The 25,632-nt window shown below is 44.7% G+C and overlaps 1 protein-coding gene across 1 annotated transcript; it reads left to right on the top strand.

The window, feature by feature from the left end:
- The first annotated feature begins 2,801 nt into the window (after nucleotides 1-2,801).
- THSD1 (thrombospondin type 1 domain containing 1) lies at nucleotides 2,802-25,632 on the top strand. Its single transcript, XM_003203302.4, has 5 exons — nucleotides 2,802-3,222; nucleotides 6,038-6,184; nucleotides 10,995-11,951; nucleotides 19,432-19,590; nucleotides 23,345-25,632. Exons 2-5 carry the CDS (start codon nucleotides 6,127-6,129, stop codon nucleotides 24,718-24,720), a joined length of 2,550 nt encoding a protein of 849 aa, XP_003203350.1. The 5' UTR covers nucleotides 2,802-3,222; nucleotides 6,038-6,126; the 3' UTR covers nucleotides 24,721-25,632.

Below are 25,632 nucleotides of genomic sequence, written 5' to 3'. Positions count from 1 at the left end.
GGCGGGCTGTGCTGGGGGCGCGGGACCGCGCTGCGTGTGAGGAGGCGCGGAGTAACTTCGGGCTCCGGGCTGCAGCCCGCTGCCCCGAAGCGCGGACAGGAGGAACCGCGCTGCGTCCTGCCGTGAGCGGCGTTGCTGCTGCTGGCCGTCGTACACCGGGCACAGTGCGCGGTGCAGGCGCCGGGGAGCGCAGCGGGAGGCTTTCTCCTGTTCGTATTGGCGGTTGGTGGCATGTCGGAGCTGATTCCTAATTGTTTCAGCTGTGTGATGAGTGTCACGATCCTTACGATAAACTTCCGTAAGTGGGGGATCCCAGAAACGATGGGCGATACAGAGATTGCCAACAAAATCTGGAGGAGAGCGGAGGAGCGGATGGCTGCATCCATCTCTTATGCCACGAGGGTCAGTCCGATGCATTTAATTCTGCACGGTGGTGATTTATTATTGCTTGGACGTTTTCCCGACCCTCCTTATGCTTAATAAACTTATTGTCACTATACGTTTTCCACAGCAAATCTCATCCGTCTATTCACTCTGCTGTAGGATGGGGAGTGCTGGCAGCTCTTGTTGTGCTGAGCCAATACCAATAAGAGCTGACAAATCCCAGCATTTCTCAGCATCAGCCCCAAAGAGTGATAGCTGTATGCTTTACCAGCTAATTATTATTCTTTTTTTTTTTTAACCTCGCACAAGCACTGTCATTTTCAGCCCGGTGAATTTAGATGCCTAATTTCAATACAGCCATTATCTGATAAGGACGTCAAATTGTCTGATGTGTAAATAAGAAGGAGCGATGCCTTTGAGGCTGGCAGCCCCGGCCCCCTGCTGCGGCACACAGCCGTGTGTGCGTCTCCCTGAGCCCAGCTCCAGTCTCAGAGCGCTGCTCCCAGCCAGGGCCGTGTGTATGGTCAGCAGCAGTGGGATGTCAGCGAGGTGATGTGCACCTGAGGTGCTCCCGCGTTCGTTGCGGGGGGGAGGATTTTGTGAGAAGTTTTGAAATTCCCAGCAGGTGGTGACACTTCAATGGCTGCCTAATCCCACGGCGCAATAGAGAAAATAATTAATCTCTTTCTCGGCAGACAGATGAAATATCTCACGTTTGCAGAAACGTGGCAGATGGGCACTTTTTTTTGGTGCTGCTTGGCCGCCTCCTCAAGGGAAAAGTAGGAAGGGCTCGGTGACTTAGGCTGGGGCAGCTCTGAGCACCTGGTCGAGCTGTAGGTGTCCCTGTTTGTTGTAAGGGAGTTGGAGCAGATGGCCTTTAAGGGTCTCTTCCAACTCAGACAATTCTGTAATTCTGATTCTATGACGGCTGCTTCACTGTCAGCCACTCTCATGCATAATAGAACTGTGCAAATAGGACTGCAATACTTTTACTAATCGACAGCAGTTAAGGAGACTTGTTTTTCATCTGAGACTTTGTTTTCCCTTTTACATTCTGGCAAGGGTGACCTCATTGCAACCTTTCAGTACCTAAAGGGAGCCTACAAACAGGCGGGGAGTCAACCCTTTGAAAGAGTAGATAACTGCAGGACAAGGTGAAATAGTTTTAAGTTGAGGGGGGGAAGATTTAGGTTGGATGTCAGGGGGAAGTTCTTTACAGAGAAAGTGGTGAGGTGCTGCAGAGGCTGTCCAGAGAGGTTGTGGATGCCCCATCCCTGGAGGTGTTCAAGGCCAGGTTGGATGGGGCCCTAGGCAGCCTGGTCTAGTATTAAATGGGGAGCTTGGTGGCCCTGCCTGTGGCAGGGGGGTTGGAGGTTCATCATCCTTGAGGTCCCTTCCAGCCAGGGCCATTCTGTGATTCTGTGTTTCTGTAATGTTTTGCTCATTTTGAGTTTCAGCAGATAACTCTATTTACCTGACAACTCCTGGCTGGGTCCCTCATGGTAATTGGGACACAGCATCCGAACTGTGATGGGATGAGGTGGGCGAGAACAGGCCTACCCCTTTCTGCAGGAGGGTGGAGTGAGGGCAGGGGCTGCTCTCCCAGGGATCTGCAATGAGAGTACACATGGTTAGGGAGAGTACAGGCTATGTCTGATGCACATATCATCTCAAAGCCTGGAGCTTGTTTGTGAGGTGGGTGATTGATTCCCCATGACCCCTTCTTAACTACAACACTGATTTGTCTTTTATCTGCCCTATGAAAGGGAAATAGTTGCTGGGGGATATGTTGGTGAAGCTGCACATTTGTTAGCTGTGCACACTAGCAGTGATAGCACCATCCAGCCTGCTCATCAACCAGTCTGCTCTCTGGCCTTTGGTACTCGTGGAAAATGCACTGGAAGTCATAAATCTAGTAGGTTTTGTTGTTGTTATTGTAAAAGCTATGTGCCATTCAAAGCAAACATAAAATAGTGTGACTTTGGTTCCTGCACGATTCCTGATACTGCAGTGCCCACGTGCAGTGGATTTGTTCTCCTAAAACCTCTGTCAGGCAGCAGAGTGCAGCTTCCAGCAAGATGCTGTGCCAGAGGAAAGCTAAGTGATGAGACTAAGACAGGATAGGATAGGATAGGATAGGATAGGATAGGATAGGATAGGATAGGATAGGATAGGATAGGATAGGATAGGATAGGATAGGATAGGGTAGGGTAGGGTAGGATAGGGTAGGATACGGTAGGGTAGGATAGGGTCGGGTAGGGTAGAGTAGGGTAGGATAGGGTAGGATAGAGTAGAGTAGAGTAGAGTAGAGTAGAGTAGAGTAGAGTAGAGTAGAGTAGAGTAGAGTAGAATCATGGAATCATTTGAATTGGAGGGGACCCTTAAAGGTCATCTAGTCCAGCTTCCCAGCAAGGAACAGGGACATCTGAAGGGTATTTGTGGCAGAGGAAGGACTCAGTGTTTTCCTGGCATTTGTGCTACACACAGACCTCTTGGTTCATCTCCAAGGCCTTTATGGCTTATGCCCTCCTTATCTGCCATTTCCAATTCGTTTTGGAGAGGAAATCTTCTATTTCCAGTTGGCCCCTTACACTGTCTCTCAGAGCAGAAAGCGTCTTTTTGTGCTGCTGTGCCTCTGCTGCGTCTCACACAATGGAGCCTCAGTCCCTGCTTGTCCACCAGAGTAATAAATTAAAAAAGCCAATTATTCAAAGTCTGATAGTCTTCTCTGTTCCATCGTTTTTCATCTCATCAAGCTCGTGAACTCAAGGTAAAAAGATCTGCATAGAGAAGAAACCATTTAAGATACGCCGTCTGTCTTGAAAAGCAAGATTTTATGTGAGTACAAGAAAGGGAGCAATAGTGGAGCAGGGGGCAGGAGGCAAGGATGTGGGGAATTTTTAAGCAAAGGAGAAAAGATGAGTGCTAGGAAAAAGATGGCTGAAGGAAGGCTGAAAGGGAGAAACGTGAATCAGGTGCAGAGGTCAGTGCCATGTGTGCACAAAACTGAGATGGGGAGGGTGAGAGAGTCTGAGAGGAACAAACATACGGGGAAAAAAGAGTGAAATGAGAGGGGGAATGCAGTGCTAGGAATGGGTGGGCAGCCAGCTTTGTGCTGGATCAGGGCTCCAGGGCCTTGCAGAGGCTGCAAGGCTGCACAGGGCCCAGCCCCAGCATAGGCTTTCCCAGGCACCTGGGTGAAGTCCCTGGAAGTCGGTCTCGGTGCTGGTTCAAACACTCGTCTGAGCTTGGGTGTTGCCTGTGCACTCTGCCAGAGCCTTTTCCTAAGCAAACTCAGATAACACAGATGAAAGGGTAAAAGGGAAGAGAGCTTGTGGTCTGGTTAACGGAACGCCCAGAGGTGCTGGGCTGCGTCCACAGACGTGGTCAGAAAGAGCTTCCACCCTGCACAGTTTTTGGTATCAATACAGCGCAGGGGAATGGGAGGAGAGGAGCGGATTAATGCTGCAATTTGCTAACATGGTGCATCTGACGGAGGCAGGAACAAGAGCAGAAGTCAGGTCTCCTGTGTCTCCCTCCAGTGCCTCATCTCATGAACCACGCTGCTCTTCCATCTGTCAACCTGACACGTGTGAATTAAAATGTATGGCCGCTGTCTCAGGAGAATTCTCCCGCTCAGCCTTCTTTCTTTCTTCCCTAGGACATGTTCTTTCTTCTGTCGCTTTGTTTCTTCCTGCAGCGTGTCACTTGTGAGGCTGCAATTAGGATTATTTGGATTTTACCTGCCGGTATGCGATGGTCTAAAAATGGTATTTGTGAAACACATTTGAGACATACATAGCTGGGGAAGCTGGAAATGGAAAGGACCCATTAAAGCTTTCAGAACAGCAATGACTGTTGCCCACAAAGCATCTTTCTTCCCTCTTTAGTGCAGTGAAATTTCAAGCAGTGCTGCTTAATTTCTGCTCTTTTCCTTAAGTGATTGTGCTGTGGCTCTGTCAGCAGCCTGCCCCTGTGTGGAGGCAGGAGGTTTGTCTTCTGGTAATTTACAGCGTATCAGATGTGGGTGTTTGGGGTATCGCTGCTGCTGTCTAATTCTGGAGCCTTGTCAGGCCTGTGGGCAGGTGATGATATTCCTCGTCAGATGGGTACAGCTATTGCTGCAATGGGCCTGTGCTGAGCAAGCCACAGAAACTATTCTCTCCAGCCACTTGAATTATGTGCATGAGAGAAATCGGAGAGCAAATTGGCGTAGAGAAGACAGGAGAAGAAACTGAAACAATTTTAAAAGCTTTCAAAGAACACATCGGCTGTGTCGTAGGTCAGCAGCTCTAACAGTTACTGTTGAAATACCTCATTATTTTTGTGATTCCTGAAGATGCACCTCATCTTTGCCTTAGCTGGGCCTTGTGTTTCGTGTTTACGTTCCTCCATGCCTGCTGCCGTGCCGGTTTTCTCTCATAAAATTAGGTTGTAAACTCCACTGAACAAGAACTTTCCCGCTTGTTTGAGTGATGGTGAGTGCAGTGAGTCTGACTTTCTGACACTCCTTTGCAATACGAAAGAGAGCAATTCTCATATTTTGAGAGTGGCTGCTTTGAGCTAGATTTTCTCTTTGTAGATTCTCTGTGTCTTCTGTTTCTGTAGCATGCTGTTGGTTTTGCTGCAATCTTTCTCTTCCAGCCTGTTTTATATGATTGTTATGAGACTCGTGATGACTGCTTTAGAGCACATTGAAGTAAGATCCTGAAACTTTCCAAAAGGATCTCTATTTTTGTTTGCATAGACAATGCTACAGGAATTGTAAACTTAAAAAATTGTGGAGAAGTCAACTAAAAATACTTGGCACTTGGGATCACACAGCTGATCGATCTGAAAGACATAAAAAGCAGTTGCGGGTCTTTTATAGAGCCAGGCAGATAACTTAATGTGTTATATAGAGCCAGTGAGATAATAATAGCTTACTGGACCTGAAAACAGTTTGAATTATGTAGCAGCAACAAACTTCTAGTATCTACACGGGCTGAGGTGAGTCACATTTTGTACAGAATACTTGTTACTTTGCTATCATGAATCACAGAATGGCCTGGGTTCAAAAGGACCACAATGATCATCCAGTTTCAACCCCCTGCTATGTGCAGGGTCACCAAGCACCAGACCAGGCTGCCCAGAGCCACATCCAGCCTGGCCTTGAATGCCTCCAGGGATGGGGCATCCACAGCCTCCTTGGGCAACCTGTTCCAGTGCGTCACCACCCCTCTGTGTGAAAAACTTCCTCCTAATATCTAACCTAAACCTCCCCTGTCTCAGTTTAATACCATTCCCCCTTGTCCTATCACTATTCACCCATGCAAACAGTCGTTCCCCTTTTGTTTATACTCTCCCTTCAAGTATTGGAAGGAGTCTTGATTTTAATATAAGAAATGCACAAGAGCAGTTTCTGCAGTACAAAAGTAAATTCTTATGGCCTATCTTTGTTGTTGTGACTCAAGGGCTGACATTTCCTGAGGGAAAATTTATTCTGTGATGAAATATAGTTGCACTTATCCATTGATCCAGTATTAATAGTGGTTGGGTAAATGGGAGAAAAATGTTAATTAATGCTTTTTTTTTTTTTCTTACGAGTTGTAGTGTCTTCCTCCTTGTATTTTATGAAACAAAGTCAATGCAGCTGTAATTTTTTATCTTTCAGGTGTTCTTGAAAATAGTGCCTGCACTTTAGAACTTTGGAGCTGAAGAAGGACATGAGGAGTAAAAGGACCTGGGATCTCACTGGTCAGAATGAAACAGATGTTGAAAGATTTTTCAAATCTATTGTTAGTAGTGCTCTGTGACTACGGTGAGTATTAGAGCTTACAAGGGAGAACTGTGAGTTGCATATTCATAAAGTGGTTTTGGATAGTGCTGTTTTCCTTTTGTCTGCTGAAATAAAATCACAAAAAATCACTGCTCACACAAGCCACCAGTGATATGCCTAGGATGTAGTCAAGGTCTTATGCAATATGTAGGTGGAAGAGACTGCTTTCACGAGCTGCTCCTCTGTGTCAAAGTGGCAGGAACCTGTTCTGCTGTGAATTTGCTCTGTGAAGGAAGCAAGATAAATGAGCAGATTTCTGTGGGCCTCATCGAGGGACTAACTGTGTTAGAAGCAGTAGAAGGAGCTGTGCTCTCTTCTGAGATTTGTACTTGGTAACATTTAATACATGTTAGATGATAGGTCAGAGATCAGTGTCTGTACCAAGGTGGGAGGAACTACAGCATACAACTGCCCATTTCTATAAAAGTAGCTTATAGTGGTTGGATGAAATGTGACCTTCTATGGTGCAGGCCACTTCCTGTGATTGAGTGAACCCCGTGTGATGGACTTAACCCACCAATTCAGAGAAAACTTTTGAGGACAGGAGGGGTATTGCCTCCTCTCTGACTGTGTAGGATGGGATTCATATTCATTCCATTTTAGTCATGTAAAATTAGTCTGAGACAATGTACTAGTGTTGTTTGAGTAGTTCACACACAGATCAGCACATCTGGAGAGCAGTTACAATCGAACCACAGCCTAAGATTCAAAGGATGAGAAAGCACCTCCTTCTCACCTTCACATGCCAATAGAAGTTAGACATCTAGTTTGGGTTAGCTATAAGATGATTACAAGCTGAGGGGCATACTGTGCATGGCATCTATCTTTTCTAAGAATGTACTGCACAGGAGGTGGATTAGTAAAGTGAGTCAACATGCAGTTTAGAAATTTTGAAAGTAAGATCCTTAATTTATAAATAATACATATATTTTCAAAAATTACATTCATAATTTAAAAGTTGTTAACCTCATAGGTGAAGTACATTGTCAAACCATGATTAAGAATGAAGTCATGCATTGCTGAAGTATCAATAGCATGGGAAACTGGAAAAAGGACTGTTTTAGTTCCCAGTTATGACATGAGCTGGGATAATAGGTAGGTCATGCATCAAAAGGCTGAAGATGTCTTACAAAGGAGAGAAATGGACCGAGAAAGTGTGCAGTTTGCTCTTCCTGTATATGTGAGAAAACATGCTCATCTGCTTGTACCTTTGTGTCTGTTCCATCTCCACTCTAGAGCAAGGGATCATGAGAAGACATAAAGAACTTAGGACTGCCCTCTTTTAGATGAACTCGAGTCTAATAGAAGACACTTGCCTATTGCTTTTAGTACTATGTGTTATTTTAACAAAACAGAGTTGACTAGCAAAGTTAAGAATGGTGCACTGAATGGGAAATACGGTGAAGATAAAGGCTGTTGACATAATCTACCTAAACTTCAGAAAAGCCTTCGACACTGTCGCCAATGGTATTCTTCTAGAGAAGCTGGCAGTCTGTGGCTTGGACACGTACACCCTTTGCTGGGTTAAGAACTGGCTGGATGTCTGGGCACAGAGAGTGGTGGTGAATGGAGATAAATCCAGGTGGCAGCCAATCATGAATGGTGTTTCCCAGGGGTCAGTATTGCAGCCCATCCTGATCAATATCTTTATTGATGACCTGGATGAGGGGATTCAGTGCACCCTCAGTAAAGTTGCAGATTACACCAAGGTGGGAGGAAGTGTCAATATGCCTGAGGGAAGCAAGGCGCTATGGAGGAATCTGGACAAGCTAGGCCGATGGCATGAAATTCAGCAAGACCAAATGCTGAGTCCTGCACTTGGCACACAACAACCCCAGGTAATGCTACAAGGTTGGGGCAGAGTGGCTGAAAGATTGTGTTGAAAAAATGGACCTGGAATGGTGGTCGACACAGCTAAACATGAGCCAGCAGTGTGCTCAGATGGCCAAGAAGGCCGATGGCATCCTGGCTTGTATCAGAAACAGTGCAGCCAGCAGGAGCAGGGAAGTGATCATACCTCTGAATTCTGCAGTGGTGTGGCCACACTTCAAGTACTTTGTTCAGTTTTAGGTTCTTCACTTCAGGAAAGACAGTCAGGCCTTGCAGCGTGACCAGAGAAGAACAGCAAGGCTATGGAGGTGTCTGGAGCGCAAGTCTTGTGAGAAGCAGCTCAGGGAACAGGAGTTGTTCAGTCTGGAGAAGAGGCTCAGGGGAGACCTTATAGTTCTCTACAACTGCCTGAAGGGAGGTTGTGGCAAGGTGAAGGTTGGCTGCTTCTCCCAGGCAGAACTCGACAGTGCTGTAAGGGCGTCCTCCAGTAATACTTGCTTTCCTCACTTTCCAAGTGATCCATATGAGAGTTGATGAGAGCTACATGGCAGACCCCTGGTCTCTCTCCAGGCCTTTCCTGTACATATACAGTGGTGTTATTTCTTCTGGTACAGGCCAGTCCAAATAGAAAATAGTGCAAGAGAGTAAGGACAGCAGAATAGTAGATGCAAACATCAGTGCTTTTCATTACTATCACAAAAATGTTTTTCTTGAAAATTTGAAGCTCATTGTTGAAATTTTTTGTGTTGAGGTTTTGTTACGGTCTGATTTGTTTTTCTCTTAAAACATTTCAGCCAAGTTATATCTGATTAAGTCCTTTATAGAGAAATGTGTAAGTTCACTCATGTTCAAATAAAGAAAAACCCAGCAACTTGCAAGCATTTCACTGGGAAACTGTAACACAGCTGTCAAAACTTCATGATGCTCTGGGACATTGTTGCCTGTATGGAGGTTTGCTTGGTCTTGGTCCATATCTAAGTCCTTGCAGATGAGTTAGCAATGAAGTTCTCCGAAGGGTCAAACATGTTCCATGTCCTTTCGGCTCCTCTTGCCAGCCCCACACAATACTGTGCATGCTTCAGCCCAGGCCAGCAGATTTCCCCATGCTTATAGTAACAGGCCCTCAAGTTGCATATACTGGGCTCTCCACTCCCTGTGCAGGCATTCTTCTGTTAAAAGATGGTTGTTCAGTTAACATTTGATAGTTTTCACCTTTATGTCTTTGCCTTGGTTCCTAGCACTCTAAACAAGAATAGTGACATTTACTCATCTTTCAGGAACATTGCAGGGATAAACTCATTAATATTTCTAATACACTAATATACTATGATAAGAGCACAATAGCAGGATCCATGGGGAAAATGAATAATTCTGTGTTATCAAGGTGAATTTTGAACGGTGCATAGTCAATAATACATGGGACCACCCAAGGAAGAACGAGAATAAAAGAGCCCTCCGGTAACGAGCACTATCCATCTGCCAAATGAGGCAGAATCTTGTGGAAAAAAGTAGTATTGAGTCACTCAGATGAAAGACTGACTTACAATACATGTATGTAAGAGTATATACATGATTTATGTATGTAGGCTGTGCATACAGTCTTCATTCAAACATTATGGATGTGGTTAGAGCTGGTTATTTTAACCACATTTTAGCTGGTGGGTCTTACTAGTGTGCACTGTGCCTCACCCTGACGTAAATGGCCTTAACTGGTCAGATGAATTTCTTCCTGAAACTAATTTTCTGTTGACAGGAAAGTGAATCCAAGATGACAGACTCAAACTGAAGCTTACAGTGGTAGTTGTCTAGTATTCTGTAAGATGAGTCCTGCTACTCCTAAATGCTGAGTGCTTGCTTTGGCACTTGCAGTGTTTTTCCAGCAAAGCTTTCTTTGAGGTAATCTTAAGACATATGTAACAGATTTAACAAGTTGAAATACTGTTAGTTGATACCACTTATGAAAGGATTGTTTTAACTGAGGTTTTATGCTCCCAGAGCACCTTCCATCCAAGACTCAGAAGCCTTTTCCAGACAATTTATTATATAGAGATGTCTCACAGCACATTCTGTATCTGGGATAGGTGTACGTAGTTCCCATTTTTCAGGTAACCTTTCAATGTCTGAAATCCTTAACTTTCAGGCAACTCAGAAAAACTAGCTGAGCTGAGAGCAGGAATGTGATCTTCCCAATCCAATGCTTTAGATACCATCTATCCCCACGAGTTACAGCATGTCTCGGAATAATTTGGCAACTTGTACAAACATGGTCATGCAAGAAGTGCATCTAAAAAGACTGTGCCATTTATTATGAAATGATGTCATTTAGACATGTTGCACCACATCTGAGACAAGAAAAGTGCTGCAGTCACCATCACTGTTATTTTCAGCTCTTTCACTCATGTGTCTCTGTGATGCAAATGAGCAAAATGAAAGATTCATAAGACAGAGCAAGAGAAGAGGCTTCAAAAAGCATCATGCAGATTTACTATTTTATTTAATTTGAGGGATATTTTTCATGTTTCTGTGTTAAGAAACTACTGTATTTTTGTTACTACATTAGCACTAAAGAAGGTAGAACAGCTGGCCATGGTGAAGTGGACTTTAGAATCTACAAGTGAAAGGAAGTTGAGGATTTTCATGGTCTATCCTTAGAATTGAAGTTTTCTGTAAATCTTTTGTTTTGTTTTTATTTGAGAAATCTTCTTTTAACCTTCCTTCCTAAACATGTTGCTACAGTGGACTTTGAGCTTTTGCAGATCATGTCCCTGCACAAAGGAAAGGTGAGCTATTACTGCTCTAGCTAGGACCTTTTTTTTGGTGAACTGATTCGTTCACATTTAAGAGTTTAACAGCCATTTCTTAAATATTCACTTTATAGATACGTATTTTCTTCTTTATGTTTCATAGGCAGTTGGCTGCTGCTTTGATTCTTAATGCTGTTGTTAACCTGTTTTCCTTTCAGTTCTTGGTGAAGTGGAGGACCTCCTGTTGAAGCACCCAGGTCATGTAGCCTTCAGCAACGACACAGTTTCTGTGGAATACCACTACTACAGTGGTAATGAGACAGCAGAGAACCTGTCCATCCTACTGCTGGATGCCAACACCAACAAGATCATTGCAAGAAAACAGCTTCCAGCAAATCAGTCCCGGGGGATGGTAGAGTTTGAGTGTTCCTATTTCACAAGTGCTGGAGATTTTTTGTTCAGAATGATCTCTCCTAGTGATAATAGCAGTGCTGCTGCAAGCAGAAGAAGAACATCCACCCTCCATGTGGAATGGCCTGTATTTCACATTGATTTGAACAAGACTTCAGAGGTGCTTGGGAGCTCCTTTCAGGTTGGAGTTTTTACAAATGAGCAATTGTGTGCCATGAACAAAACATTGGTTTCACTAGATGTGATATTCACCAGCACACTTTATGAACTAGGAAGAGTAAGCTCTGATGAGATGCTGGGCATTAGAACTAGCAAAGGAATCCCACTTTCCAGATCCCAGTGGGTAGAGTTTGACTGCCCACACGTTGGTCAAGAAATGTACATCACTGTGTTACTGAAATCATTAGAAACACGTTCTGTTATTGCCTCTATGGGACCCATAGATCTCCACAAATTTGGATACAGACTGGTTGTGGCACCAGAAGCAGTGTGCAGAACTTTGGTTCAGGTCTTCATAGTCTCACCACCATGCACTTCTATCAGTGGAAAAGTTGTTGTCTATAAAGAGGCTCTCAAGCATCCTAGTTTGAGAACAGCTTGGCTGTATGAGAACATCCTTCACCCAGGAGACAACAGGACAGAATTTAACTGCACTTTGTTCGATGTGGGAAAGAACAAATACTGCTTTGACCTCTATAATTTCTCAAACCGAAGCCTTTTCCCAACAAGAGCTAAGCAGTGTATGATGATCGAAAGGAATATGGGTTTGTACCAACATTTGTCTTCTTTTATCAAATATCAGCATTCTTTCCAGCTAATGTGGATAATGATAAATTGGTTTGACTGTATTGTCTCCTATTGCATAACTATTTTTTGGGTCTCTTCCATGAAAAAAAAGGAGTTGGAAAGGTAGGTGGGAACAAATTGGATTAGGCCTGTGTGGGGGCATACATTTAGTAACAAAAGCTGCAGTGGTAGCTTGAAACTGCTTAAACCAAAACTGTTTGGGATATTTAAAATGATGTATCCATCTAGTTCCAGTAAAACTGAAACTCTTAAACAGAGTTTAAGTAGATCAGACCCATTGGAAACATTAAATCTAATCTCTGTACATACAAAGATACTACACTTAAGTGTCTAGAAGCCAGGTGTCCAACATTGAGAACCCATCTAGCTGTTTAGTCAAGAGAGGCAGACATCTCACAAGGGTGATTCATCCCATATAAAAATAGGTATAGAAGATAAATGGGCTGAGTCCATGTCTGGCTATCTTTTTCTCTACTATTTGCTGTGGGAGATTAAAAACCTACCTACTAGATACATAAATTTTGGTCACATGAATCAACATCCGGCTATAGCAACAGACACTTGTGGGTTTTTCCATTATCCTTCCAACCATGTCTCTTCTGCTGCTTAAAAGAGATCACGGCACATTTTCTGATCAGTAAGGCCACCTGACAATCATGAGTCACATCTGTACATCTGAGTTCTTTTCTTCCAAGAAAACACTAAATTCATACAACTAGCTGGGGACAGTCTGTAGTCTGTGTAGTCCTTTGGCCATGACTAGGCGTTCTCCAGGAGAGTGTTGGTTGGCAGAAGCCAAAACCATGGAGTATAAGTGATTACAGTTAAGGAGTGATCATAAATAGGGATGAACTTGGGCCGTTCCTCAGTCCTGTCTAAGGGGTATACATGCATTCTGTTTATATCTCTACAACGTACATAGATGGACTCTCATAGTCATTCAGGGGTAGTAATTCACGGTTTGGCGTTGTCCACAAATCCCAGTAGCAAAGCAGAGTAAGGCAAATGCATTTTTTCCCCTTATTTGTAGAGGGCAGCCATAGCGAGGGATGGGCTGCATGTACATGAGGGGATAGGAGTTGAGTTAGGCTGTGTTTCCCACATCCTGAAACAGAAAAGTAAATGTTCCGAAGGCTTGGTGCAGGCTTGCGTCCATAGGTAATGAATTAATCTTTCCCATGAGCACACTTCAAAGAGCTTGGCTTGAAAGGCTGGAGATATATTCTATACCTCCCCACCCTGGTCTTCCTGAGAAGGAAGTGCAGGATCTGAAGCCAAAAAAGGGTCATTGCACTTCCTGGGCAGGTCTCTGAGGGGATAATTGCGGCCAGGAGCATGGAACATGCTCTATAGCATGTGGTCCAGGCACAAACTACTTTAACAAGGCTTCTAGCGTTGTGTGGTTTTACTTCAGGCTATTTCACAAATTCTAAAACTGTTAGCCTTTTAATTAACAATCTGTACTAAGAATGACCTCTATTTTCACCACATGCCAAACGTGGTACGCAGTTCTCTTTTGCTTAACTTTCCAACTATATTCTCTGTTGGCACTCTCTCTCTTTGGCACAAGAAAGTCCGCCTAAAAATGAAAGCGTTTTTCCTTAATCAAGGTAATTCTCAAGGAAAAAGGAAGAGAGAATTCTAATTCTTCTTCTGTGCTTGGGTGGTATTTTTGTGTCACGCTGATACTATCTAGCTAATTACCCAGAGAGATGAATATGCAGGATATGACATAGCTGTGTTTCTGTGTCCAATATTTGACCGTTTTAATTGGTGAAATCCACCCTAGGCAACAACTCCCTGCAATTTGCTTTGTTTCCTGGGTTGCGCGGTAGCACCATCCTTATGACTGCAGTCGAAAGAATCAGGCTACCTGCGTGCAGAACGGCTTCAAGTCAATAGCTGGCAAGTTAGAAGTGTCACATCCACAAAGCCGATGAAAGCGTAACCACATCGCGTAGCCGTAAATAAAACGTCAAACTGAAATTAATTAGGCGGCAGCACATCTGTCTTCGTGTCTGTGCAACTTCAAAGCCTCCAGGCAGCGTTGAGAGGAGCAGGCTGTGTTTGGAGGAGCGCGTCAGCCTGAAGCCGCGGCACGCAGAGCGAGCCTGCGGTGCCAGAGATGGCTGCCGGCCTCCTGACTGCCTCACAAGGCCCTGTCCTGAGCCTCTGGCCCTGAGGGAGGCAGAGTGAGCTGCTCGCAGTGATGGCAGCCAGCTGCTTCACGAGGCCTTCTCCAGAGCCCCTCACCGTGCCTCATTGCACTGTAGGTAGACCTGCACCCCTGATGGCTCTCCATGTAAAAAGTGCTTCTCTACTCGGATCACTGATATTCTGCCTTCTGCTTCTGAGCTTGCTCAGTTTAAGGCCAATTAAATCACTGATTGTGGTCTCCTATGTGGCGTGGGCCGTTGCAGTCATCCAGTTACGTTGGTAGGGAGCCCACAACCAGTCTTTGCATGCAACTGCTGCTCATCCTCCGGAGCCATCCAGTCTTTTGTTGAAGGCACCACCAAACAGAGACCCTTCTGGTAATTTCTCTCAACGCTGTGCTCTGATGTAAAAGAAGAAAGGATGTGACATGCAGTTCATAACGAAGCTCATCTAGCTTCATCCTCTAGTGACTGGCTCTTCTGCTGCTGCTCTCTGCTAGACTAGACAGCTGTTTCCTATCCACTGTATTTCCCTGCAGAAGCATTTGCACGTCCAAATTGTGTCAGTCCTTCCAGATAATCTCAGTGTTCTTTTTAATAAGCTGAAAAGATTGAGTATTTAATTGGAAAGCGTTTTTCTTCAGCATTTAATTAATTTTCTGGCTCTTTCTGCCTTCGTTTCCTTTTTTTTTTTTTCTTTTAACAGTACTTTTAATTTCACAACACAGGCACTGACTTTGGTGCCTTCTAACATCCTCTCACCAATGCCGTTTGAGCTGCAACACTCTCCTTACGCTGACTTATTGCTCCTCAGTTTTTAATTCCACAGATGGCATTGGCTTTGACCCTATATACGCCTCCCAAGCTGTTCTTGCATGTGACCTCTTAGTTACAATCTACCATTCTGCAGCTACAATTTCTCTGCTTTTTTTGCATTTTGCTGATTTTACAACTTAGCTGGCAACCTCCATTGCCCCATGCACTGTGTACTTATGTCATCACAGTAGTGACATATTTTCTCATTAACGATTTTATATTTACTTTCCTGTCACTGAGGAAAGCGTTGTACAGAACAAAGCATTATACTAATTCCCTTTGAAATCTCTCCAAATGCATTCCGACTTGGTGATGATTTTCTGTTGACAACTGCATATCAAATCTGTCGCTCAGCCAGTTCTTACTCCATTTAGCATACAGTCTATTATTATGAAACAAAGGTATTGTCTTGTAAAAGATGAAAGATCCAAAATCATTAAAGCTATCTTCATCCAAACCACAGAAGATGAGATATAGTTTATTTTGCAACTACCCATTTTCCATAGGTCAGGCATCAGTTGTGTTCCTGACCCTTCTTCCATCCATCTCATTACTCCTCATCCTTGGCGGGGCTCGGGCAGCCTGTGGAGCAGGAGTCTGTCTGCTTTGTGCCTGCAGTAGGGACAGGGTTCCTGGTGACCCGTAGAGAGCATCAGCTCTCCCAGCAGGAGCCATCAGCTTCAGAGAAAGCGTCACAAAAAAGCTCCTGCTTTCCAAGGCTCTGAATCTTACCTATTAGATGTGGGGAGAATGTCTATCAAATGTGAGCCAGTGCTTGTGAAACTTTCTGTATACTCCAGCTGGAGAACCTGTGAAAAAATAGGAGATATGTGAGTCACTTAATTCATCTCAGTGGGGTGCTAACTGTTTCACACAGATGATTTAGAGAGAGCCATGCAGAGTTCCCTGCATCTGACTGAATTGTTTGAATGTCTGAGAAAGAAGAGTGCTAGGTGATTTTAGTCAGCAGCAGAAGTGCTGCAGGCTCATTCATTTCAGTGTGTTATCCTGTGCTTTACATGGTTAGACTCTGAGCCCCCAGCAGTGAAACTCTCCTTAGGAAGATGTTCTAGATCCTAGCCAGTGTCAAGCTGGAGTCATTTGGGATGCCTGATAAAATTAATCAGTAGTGCTACAGCATAGAAAGGGACATGCTTTTTGTGTATTTCCAGCATTAATTAATGTTTTTTACAGTTCTTAGTTACACTTCTGAGGCCAGTTTCAACTCTGATCTAAGTCCTAATGGAGCTTATTGCCTTTATTGAGATGAGTTTTGTTCCTTCTCTGACATCTGACTTCTTCTAACTATCCAGAGAAGCTGTTGGGGGTGCCCAGGGCACAAGAAGCACAGCTGTTGCTCTCAAAGGGAAAGCAGAAAGTGGGAAAAGACCTTCTGAAGGGAGCAGTAGTTGGTAAACAGGGAGTAAGCGGAGTATCCAGGAGTCAGGCAAGGATACAAGACTCCCATCAACTTCTTGCTCCGTGAGTAAAGTAGTATGAATCAGACCTGCCTGTTATCTGTAGGAAGATCTGGGAACCAATTAGCTCTGTTGCCTGAATTGCTCTTTGCTTTGCATTTATTTAGAAACAGACTAATTTGGGGAAGCACAGTTTGTGCCCCAGTCGGCTTCTCTTACGCCATTGAGTTCTAAATCTCCATATCCCCAGCATTTTAAGAATACATCAGGTGTTGTGGAGTCACTGGGATAGCTCTGAGCTTCTGAGAAAAGATTTTAGGCAATGCTCCTGCGGTTCTTAAAGGTGCTGGTTTATGGGGAAAAGTCTGTAATTAGCCCAGGCAGAGTCTAGGTTTTCTTCTTCTACAGGGATCATCGTCCTTTCATTGTCCAAATTAGAAACTTGTTGGAGCATGCCACCATGTCAGCTCACCCAGGCTTTATTCCCTTAGAGAAGCACGGGATGGGTGAGAAGGATGTTTTCCCAGGTCTCATCCAAACGCCACTGCGCCTGTTCTCAGGACCGAAAACTCAGCTTTCACAAGTAGCCTGCACCACCCCAGGCTAGCAGAGGCATTTGCGTGAACCCATAAATAATGATTTTATCCGCTATTACTGGTCTTGCTGGAGAGCTTAGGACAACCACATGTCAGGCTGGGAGGGTGATGCAGAGTATTCCTCGCTGGCTCTGCTGTTGGATAGCATCGCAGACACACAGTCTCACAGAATGAGGATGAAATACAGAAGTTTGAGGGGAAATACTTCTGCAGAGCAACCATTAACACAGTTAATTGAGTTTATCTTTCATGTCGACAGATCTGCCAACTGTCAGCTATTTCAAACTAACTCATCAATGAGATGCCTTCATGTTGCTAATTGATTCCTCAAATGCGTATAGAAAAAGTTCACACTTATTAGCGCTAGTTTGCACTACATACCTTCTGGTTTTCCCCCTGGCGCTTTGGATCTGTTTGTCTTAAATGGAGGTTAATTATTTTGTTTCCTTGGGGGAGAATAAACTCTGCTTCATTTTCTTTTGCATTGCAGGAGGTTGCAGAGCAAGTTGCAGGGTTTAACTCTCTGTCTCTCACAGGGGCTGGAGCGCTTCCTGCTCTCCTGCTGCTGCAGGCACACGTTCATAGCCCCAGAGCTATGGATGCCAAGTGTTCTAGCTAAGGAACTCCGTGCCCTCAGCTGAAGCTGAACTCTGTGAAAAGAGCTCAAAGCAATGGGCACGTCATGGGTTTGACGTTAGAATTAGAAAATTACCCATCCTAAATGTTACGTATGTTGAAGCTTGCAGGCACAAGTGTAGAGGCTGTTGAGCACCCTCCAGTATAACAAGCGGCAGCACTGGAAGCAGCCAGAACCTTTCTGGATCTGGCCCTCTATCTGACTCTTTATTAGCAGAAGCTAAAGCGAGCAAGGAGTGTGGAGATAGGAAACAAGCGAGCTCATGCACTGGAAATGATGGGACTAATTTATCAAGCTGCTTACATAAATTGATCTGCAAGGAGCTGTGTGCTTCTGCTCATCCCCCTTCTTCTTCAGTGGTGGGACACTGCTGGGGTCCTTCATGACACTGACATCAAGAAAAACATCCTGAAACCCTAAGGTACCATGGCACCATGAAGTGCATTGGAGAAGGGACTGTTTGACTATTGATGATGGCCATGCTTTCCTGCTTCCTTCACTGATACCTGCTCATAGCTGGTGGAGCCAGGGGTGTGTTTGTTCAAGTTTTGGACCATGAATATCTCATTGCTGCTGTAGGGTTGGAGGCAAATACGGAGATCTTTTGACTTCACATGGACCTGGAGCACAGTGCCACCAGGCCCCTCACTGTTCCCCCCTGTGCTCCACAAGGCCATGCAGATGTACTGCAGCATGCATGGATATAGCATGAAATCACAAAGCCATTTCCAGTCACAGAGCACCAACAGTCATGCAGCACTGGATTGTTCGCTGCTCAGGAGTGCTGAGGCATTCCAGCAGCAGAGCAATTGTGTAAGAAAATTAAATATCATGACCTGGGTTGGCACTGGCAACCATAAATTATTTAAAAGAGCAAGCTTTAACAAATCCAATTTGTTTTTTGTAATTTATCTGATTTTCTGTTTTATCTCTGAACAGGGAGATGGAGTAATTGCTCTGTTGTTTTTCTTTCCATTGCATTTTAAAGACAGATATTGAGTCAACTGACCAATCAGACAGTCCCCAGAATACTTATCCTTAAGGATTGCACTTGGACTCATCTGTTATTTTTGGAAGTCAGAAATGGTCCCTTTCTGTCTCGGGGTCCTCACTGCTGTTAAGTTTGGGTGTTGAGCACTGGATGAGGATGTTACCTTAGCATGAAAGGGATTGCATTTAAGTATTGAGTTAGCATTAAAACCTGAGCCTGCCTCCACTTAAACAAAATAAATAAACCTGCAAAATCTCATCTTGTGTTAATGGCTGAAGCACGAGAAATAAAACAAGGATCTGTAAAGCTGTCAGATGAGCGATTCAATAACATGTTTGTGTGCTAAGAGGATCATAAAGAGGAAAAACAATATTGCCTTTTCATTAGGCCTCGTAGGCTTCTCCTCCTTTCACAATTATGTAAATCAGGAGTAACTACACTTAAGTCAATGAAGTTATCCTGCTGTAAAAGCAGTATTTGTCAGGTAGGAATTGGACTCATGAATATATAAATTACTAAGCCATTAAAAAGATTTGTGGATTAATTTCCATTTGCTGTTGTTCCAGACAGCTCCTGCCAGCCTCAGTTAGCCAAGTGCTGCATAGCATGGGGCAAAGAAAGGAAAGCAAAAATGGGAGCTTTGCCCCAAGCTGGTGGGAACAGGAGCAAGTCCCTGGATGCTGCTTGCTCTCTTGGTGTTGCAGTTTGCATTGTTTGGTTATTTATTGCTCTTCTTAAATAACAGAGGATAGTTAAATGCCTTTCTCCATACAGACAACGAGCTAGGTGTGTTTCTCATTGCTGTGAGCTTGTGTGTTTGCAGAAACATGGAGCCCGTGGCAGCCCTGGAGCCCCTGCAGCGTCACCTGTGGAGACGGCATCCGAGAGCGCTTCCGAGAGTGCCTCACCTCCTCACCTGTGAAACCAGGCTGTGCTGGCTCCCCAAAGGAGACCTCCTTGTGCTCACTAGAGGAGTGTCTGAGTACGTAGCTCTGCTCTCCTTTTCCTGTGGCCTCATGTTGCAAAAGCCAGCAACATATAGTTAGGAGGGCTTTATAAAATGGAAGTGTCCAAACTCTCCTTCAGTCCTATTGATTTATGGGGGGATGTCACATTTCTGTGGTTGACAGGAGCATACCTGTGTTTGTGGGACAGTTGGAGATTGGGCTCCAAGACTTCTGCATGCTGGGGATGCTACGGAAGTGGTTTAAAACGTGAGTTTTAGGGACATCTTTAGTGGGCATGGTGGTGATGGGTTGATAATTAGACTGGATGACCTAGGTGGTCTTTTCCAGCCTTAAAGACACTGTGATTCTATGAAAATCTCCACATCGCTGAGGGTTTAGGGAAGGGCTGCAGGAAGGATCTCAGGGCCAGGGGAATAGGGAAGCAAGAGTGGGGTTGGTCTCTTCTCACTGGTGACAGATGACAGGACGAGGGGAGATGGCCTCAAGTTGCACCAGGGGAGCAGCAGCCAGGGGAGATTAGTTTCTAGGTTGGATTTCAGGAAACATTTCTTTACAGAAAGGGTTGTTAAGCACTGGAATAGGCTCCCCAGGGAGGTGGTTGAGTCACCATCCCTGAATGGTTTAAAAACCATTTGGATGTGGTGCTCAGGGACATGATTTCGCGGAGAGCTGTTAGAGTTAGGGTAGTATGGTTAGGTTGTGGTTGGACTTGATCACTAAGGTCTTTTCCGACCAGAGCAATTCTATGATTCCATATCTGGTACAATATCTCAAAGACTGTAGGCAATGGAAATCTATTATAAAGGTAATTCTTTGGCTTGCAACTGGAGGAATTATTTATTTTTTAAGTCCTTTGGAACAGGCGTGGAAAAATCTACTGCCACAATGAAGTTATCTGTGAAAGAGCTGGAGATGTATGTAATACATAAAATGTGCAGTATGCTGGGATTCATGAATCTGCAGTAGTGGGTGCTGGGAAGTTCTCCAGTGCCACCTGCACAGGACCTCGTGGTTTTAACCAAGTATGGAATTCTGCCATATTTCTGTTTCTTGTGCTGCTTGATAATTAACTTTCAAATTGTCTCTGCTTTGATGGGAGAGATTGGAGGTCTCTCTGCTCAGAACCTGGCTGATGTAGAAGATACAATGTCCTCATGTCCCATGGGTGCCACTGCCCGACAGGGATGGGCAAAGGGGGGCTCACAGGGCCATGCAAGCTCCTGGGCTCTTAGGCTATCATTTAACAGATTACAGCTATAAACTATGTATCTCTGTGCTATTATAAAGCCAGCAGTGCCTTACTGCTTGCCTTAGCTGCTTCCATGCCACTTAATCCCTTCTGCTGGCAAAAATATAGTATGGAGAACTGGAGTGGATCCAGCTAAAAAGTGGGTAGTCTGGGGTTTTTGTGAAGTTGCATAGCACATAGACATTGCAATGCTGAAGATGGAAGAACGGCAGAGGGGGAAAACATGTAGCCACAGCAGGAAAATGCAGGACTGCTCTTTCGATGGGAGCATTGGCTTGAACCAGCTTCAGAAAGTTTGTTGAACATTACTATATTGTTTCTAGAAGGTAAGAAATAAATGCATTGTGGAGCACTGTAAGAAATGGTGTTGAGCAAAAGGTCAGGTGAAAGGAAAAGGAAAATATTAAAATATAAATATCATTACAAATGATATTCCATCTAGCCAGGTTTTGCATTTTGTCAGTCTTCATTTTAGGAGTTTGTTGTTAAGTTTTCTGATGTTTTTAATCACCAGATAAGGCTGGCTCTGTGGATTTTCTTATATTGTAAAGCTGCAAGCGTACACAGAGGGGAACAACTCAGAGGGGTGCAGTTTGAAGCTAATGGCCTGCTCTAGGGGCAGTCACCTTCTCTGTGCCGATCTCCTTCAGACTGCTGAGGGCAGTAGTGACACCAGGGGCTAGCTTGTCTTCTAAAGTTGTCTGATCTCAGCCTGGGATCGTCCCTCACGCTCCCTCGGCTGCCCACACCTGCCCAGTTATTCCAGCATGACCGTGTCTGCAGTCAGCAGTCCAGCAGGTGGAGCAAATGGCTGAATAAGTGGAGAGAGAAGCAAACTCTGGTAGCTTAATCCTGTGTCAAACGTCACTATCTGTTAGTTGCATAATCCAAACGTTATAGCACAATGCACATCACAGATAGAAAACAGAGTATTTAGAAACTGAGCAAAGTGAAACTGAGAAATGGATGAGCAATAGATGAATTACTCTGCACGAGTGCTAATGACCAGGTCAAATGCAGGTCCTGCCTTCTCTGCTGGGATCAGAACAGCAGTGCTCTGTGCCCTGGGTGTGGTGGTGCTGGGCTGAATGTAGGTTTTAGGGATCCTCAGAAACATTCAACAGGCAGTTCTGTTGTTCCTTGTGCTGATATTGAGCTCTCAGTGTGGTATGAAGATCAAAGTTTAGTTCACAGCAGGATTTTTCAAAGGTTTTGGGGCTGCCATTGCAGCTCTGAGTCAAAGAAATGGGCCTCCAGCACCCAGCACCCTGCACATCCATTATTGTAGCAGCCTGAGACCTGTTTGCCTGTGCATTTGTACATCTTGCACACTTAATAGCTCACTGCTGAATGAGCATTTTTCTGGGTTTTAGGCAGTACATTCAGACTGGTGTCTGCCTCTCATTATTCTGCACACATTTTGCATGGTGGACAGTCACTGCGAGGCAGGCACGGCCAGATTTACAATAGACTGTCCATGGCTTTGATGCAAGGCTCTGGGTCCTGGATCAAACTAGAAACTGGGGCAAAGCTTTAAGTGGTTCAGTCTGTGCTCACAGCTTCATGGCCAGCTCTTGACCACCACAACTGAGCAGCTTTGTCCTCCAGCAGCATTTTCATGGCCTTATGAAGATGTTTGGCTGTAAGGAATTAGGAAATGAATGCTGTCTGGTATTAAAATTAGCTGCTGGAACAGCTTACATGCTTTCAGTTATGCTGTTTTCTGCTTGGGGATGCCACTGAAATGCTGGAGACCTTGTCCAAGAGTTACTGCTCTCTCAGTGGTTTAGTGTGTAACCTTCAGGAAGGAGGTTTAAATGCTATGGAAATCTTTGAGATGTTCATATTTCCAGTTAGCAGAATATTCTTCACTTTTTGAAGGTCCATCTCCAGTTCACAGCAGAAGTTTTAATGCCAGTATGGCCGTGGCAGCAGAGCAATGGAACCTCATTTAGGAACCTGCCGTGTAGGAGGAAGGCTTTGTCTTGTGTGGTTGACAACACTGGGAAGTGGAAGAAGCACCTGCAGAGGACTGCTCCGTAAAGTGACACTTCCACTGTTAGTGCTGTCTCTCTTCAAACTGCAGGGCTCACAAGTTGATAATTTTCACACCCTTAAGTCACCCTAAAAATAATGTTAAAGTGATACCTGTACTACTCTCCTGTTATTTTTACTCCATTGCATTACTTTTCACCAGGGCATCTTGATGTACTTTATAAAAGAGGGCAAGTATTATCATCCTGTTCTACACTTATTTAGGAGTGTCTTATGGAAAGAGCAGAACAGGCAAAGGTGACAATTACATTTGAATGATCTATGGGTCCCTTGATTTAAAGTAAGTAGATCTGTTCCTGCCAGTTTGAAGTGAGCCGTACTAAGTCATCTGCAGTGAGCAAATTGTACAGGCAGACCACTTACTGTACTGTATTAATTAGTGACTCTATTGAAGTATCCATTCTAAAATACCAAATTCTGTTGACAAATGTAACTCTGGTGACAGACTGTGCTCTTTGTTACAGCTTTCAAGCCTCCCACCCCACCTTCTGTCCAGCCAGGAGAGGACCAGAAAGCAAACAACATAGTCACCATCACAGGTATCTCCTTGTGCCTGTTCATCATCTTTGCCACTGTTCTCATCACCCTGTGGAGAAAGCTCTGCAGAGCTCAGAAGTGCAGCACGGCCATGCGTCGGAATTCCGTCCATTCCCCTGGCTTCCGAAAAAACTCTGATGAGGAGAACATTTGCCAGGGCAACAAGCAGCGGGACAGCTTCACCGAAGTAGGGGATGCCCCTGTTAACATTCCTCTGACCTACAGGCGAAGCCTTCAGTTTGCCCAAGAAGACGATGCCTCTGGAAGTGAGAACTTTCAGCCAAACGCCCAAAAAATAATCCCTCCGATATTCAGCTATCGCCTCGCACAGCAGCAGCTGAAAGAGATGAAGAAGAAGGGCTTGACTGAGACCACTAAGGTGTACCATGTCTCTCAGAATCCCCTCACGGACACGGTTGTTGGTGCCACCACAATGCTTCCCCTGAGTGCAGAAACCCAAGAGGAGGGAGCGGCCAACAAATTTAGGATCAAATCTCCATTTCTGGACCAGCCAGCCAGTCAGCCCAAATTCCTAGGAGAAGGCTGTAACCCAAGGCTGGATTTTCCATTCTCCCAGGCCAGTGCTGCAATGAGCCCCACCCAGACCTTAACAAGAAGAGCTCATTTCAAACACCCGGATAACAGAGGGGAGTTGTCCGAGAGGGGCTGCCACAGAAACTCTCAGTTTAGAAGAACAGCCAGCTTTCACGAAACGAAGAAGGCCAGGCCTTTCAGAGAGAGAAGCATGTCCACCCTCACTCCTCGTCAGACTCCTCTGTATACCTCCAGGACCAGGATGTGGGACCAGGGCTTGGAAGACAGGACACGGCCAAAACTGAGGAACACAAACCCAACCTCTGAAAAGCTGGATCAACCCCACGGCGCTGCGCCGATGTGTGAACCGCAGGGCCAAGGCACGAGGGGCCACCACAGGGCGTGTCCACCTGTGAAGAAACTGGATCTGATCGCTGATCGACAACATGCCAGTCAGGACAGGGCCCCTGAAAAGCCTGAGCCCAGCAGGAGTAAGCGGGGCTCTTCACCTAACCCCAAAGGTGCCTGGCGGAAGGAAACGAGCTCCGCTGGCAAAGAGAGTTACCAGAGAGGCCTCACTGTAAGCCCTGCCCAGTACCGAAAGGACAAGTGCCAGAGCTTCCCTGTGGACCCTGAATTTGCTTTCTACGATAATACTACCTTTGGCTTAACGGAGGCAGAGCAGCAAATGATCGATCTCCCTGGGTATTTTGGCTCAAACGAAGAGGACGAAAGAAGTACTTTAAGTATTGAGAAGCTTGTGATCTGAGGGACTCAGTGCAACCTCTTAGGAGGGGTATGTGTGGGAGCGGGTCTGCAACATCTGCTGGATTCTGCTGAGAGGAGCAGTGGGAATTATATTTTTCCGCTTGGAGAAGGAGGGAAATCCCAAAGTCTGACTTGCAGGAACACATTCCTATATAATTACTAGAAAGTACTTTCATATAATTATTTTTGTATGTGTGTGTCTAAAAATACGTGCATGATACCCTGGAAAGCTCGTATTAGTGAAGGCGTGACACAGGAGTAATCCACTGGGTTTTGTTGCATAAAGCAGTCACCTTTCATGCTTCAGACATCATGAATACCATTGATCTAGACATTTTCGTCTCGTGAAGACCTTCTACTAGTAGATGATGATGTCCTAAGAAATCCGTTGTCCAAACATCTGTCCTAATTAGTGAATCATTTCCTATTTAGGAAACACAAACCCCAAGCTGTGAGCAATTTCCATCATTTTTTGTGGTCATTATTGAGCTGTGTTGATTGGCTGTAATTGCTGAAACATATCATGTATTGATACTTTGCTGGTTGGGTGAAAGTGCAAGCAGTGCATACTGCACATTTGGAGAGAAAATGGAGGGGGTATTTTTCGTCATTCAGTGCTTTGATATTTCTCTTTCTACCAATATTTGTAGCAAGAAAATACAGTGATGTGCAGATATTTGCAGGAGATAGTAGAAAAGAGCATGCTGGTGGGAGGGGCAAAGAAAATTATTAAATTGTATCCCTCAGAAACCTTAGTGGAGTGTTTGAATAGCCACAGTGGGCAGTGGGAGCAGTCTGACCACCCACCCATCTTGTGATCATCATTGCCTTTATTGAGCAGTTTATTTTCTGTGTCAATTAATTGACAACAATACTACTACAGCAAGTTCAAAATAAATTATGGACAAACCCA

This window comes from Meleagris gallopavo, chromosome 1, assembly GCF_000146605.3.
Source record: "Meleagris gallopavo isolate NT-WF06-2002-E0010 breed Aviagen turkey brand Nicholas breeding stock chromosome 1, Turkey_5.1, whole genome shotgun sequence".
NCBI classification, from domain to species: Eukaryota; Metazoa; Chordata; class Aves; order Galliformes; family Phasianidae; genus Meleagris; species Meleagris gallopavo.
This window is presented reverse-complemented; position numbering and strand designations above follow the sequence as displayed.

Coding starts and splice junctions, on each gene's coding strand:
- THSD1 (XM_003203302.4), top strand. CDS start 6,127: ATGAAACAGATGTTGAAAGATTTTTCAAATCTATTGTTAGTAGTGCTC. Junction 6,185..10,994: donor AGTAGTGCTCTGTGACTACG/GTGAGTATTAGA, acceptor TTTTCCTTTCAG/TTCTTGGTGAAGTGGAGGAC. Junction 19,591..23,344: donor CTCACTAGAGGAGTGTCTGA/GTACGTAGCTCT, acceptor TCTTTGTTACAG/CTTTCAAGCCTCCCACCCCA.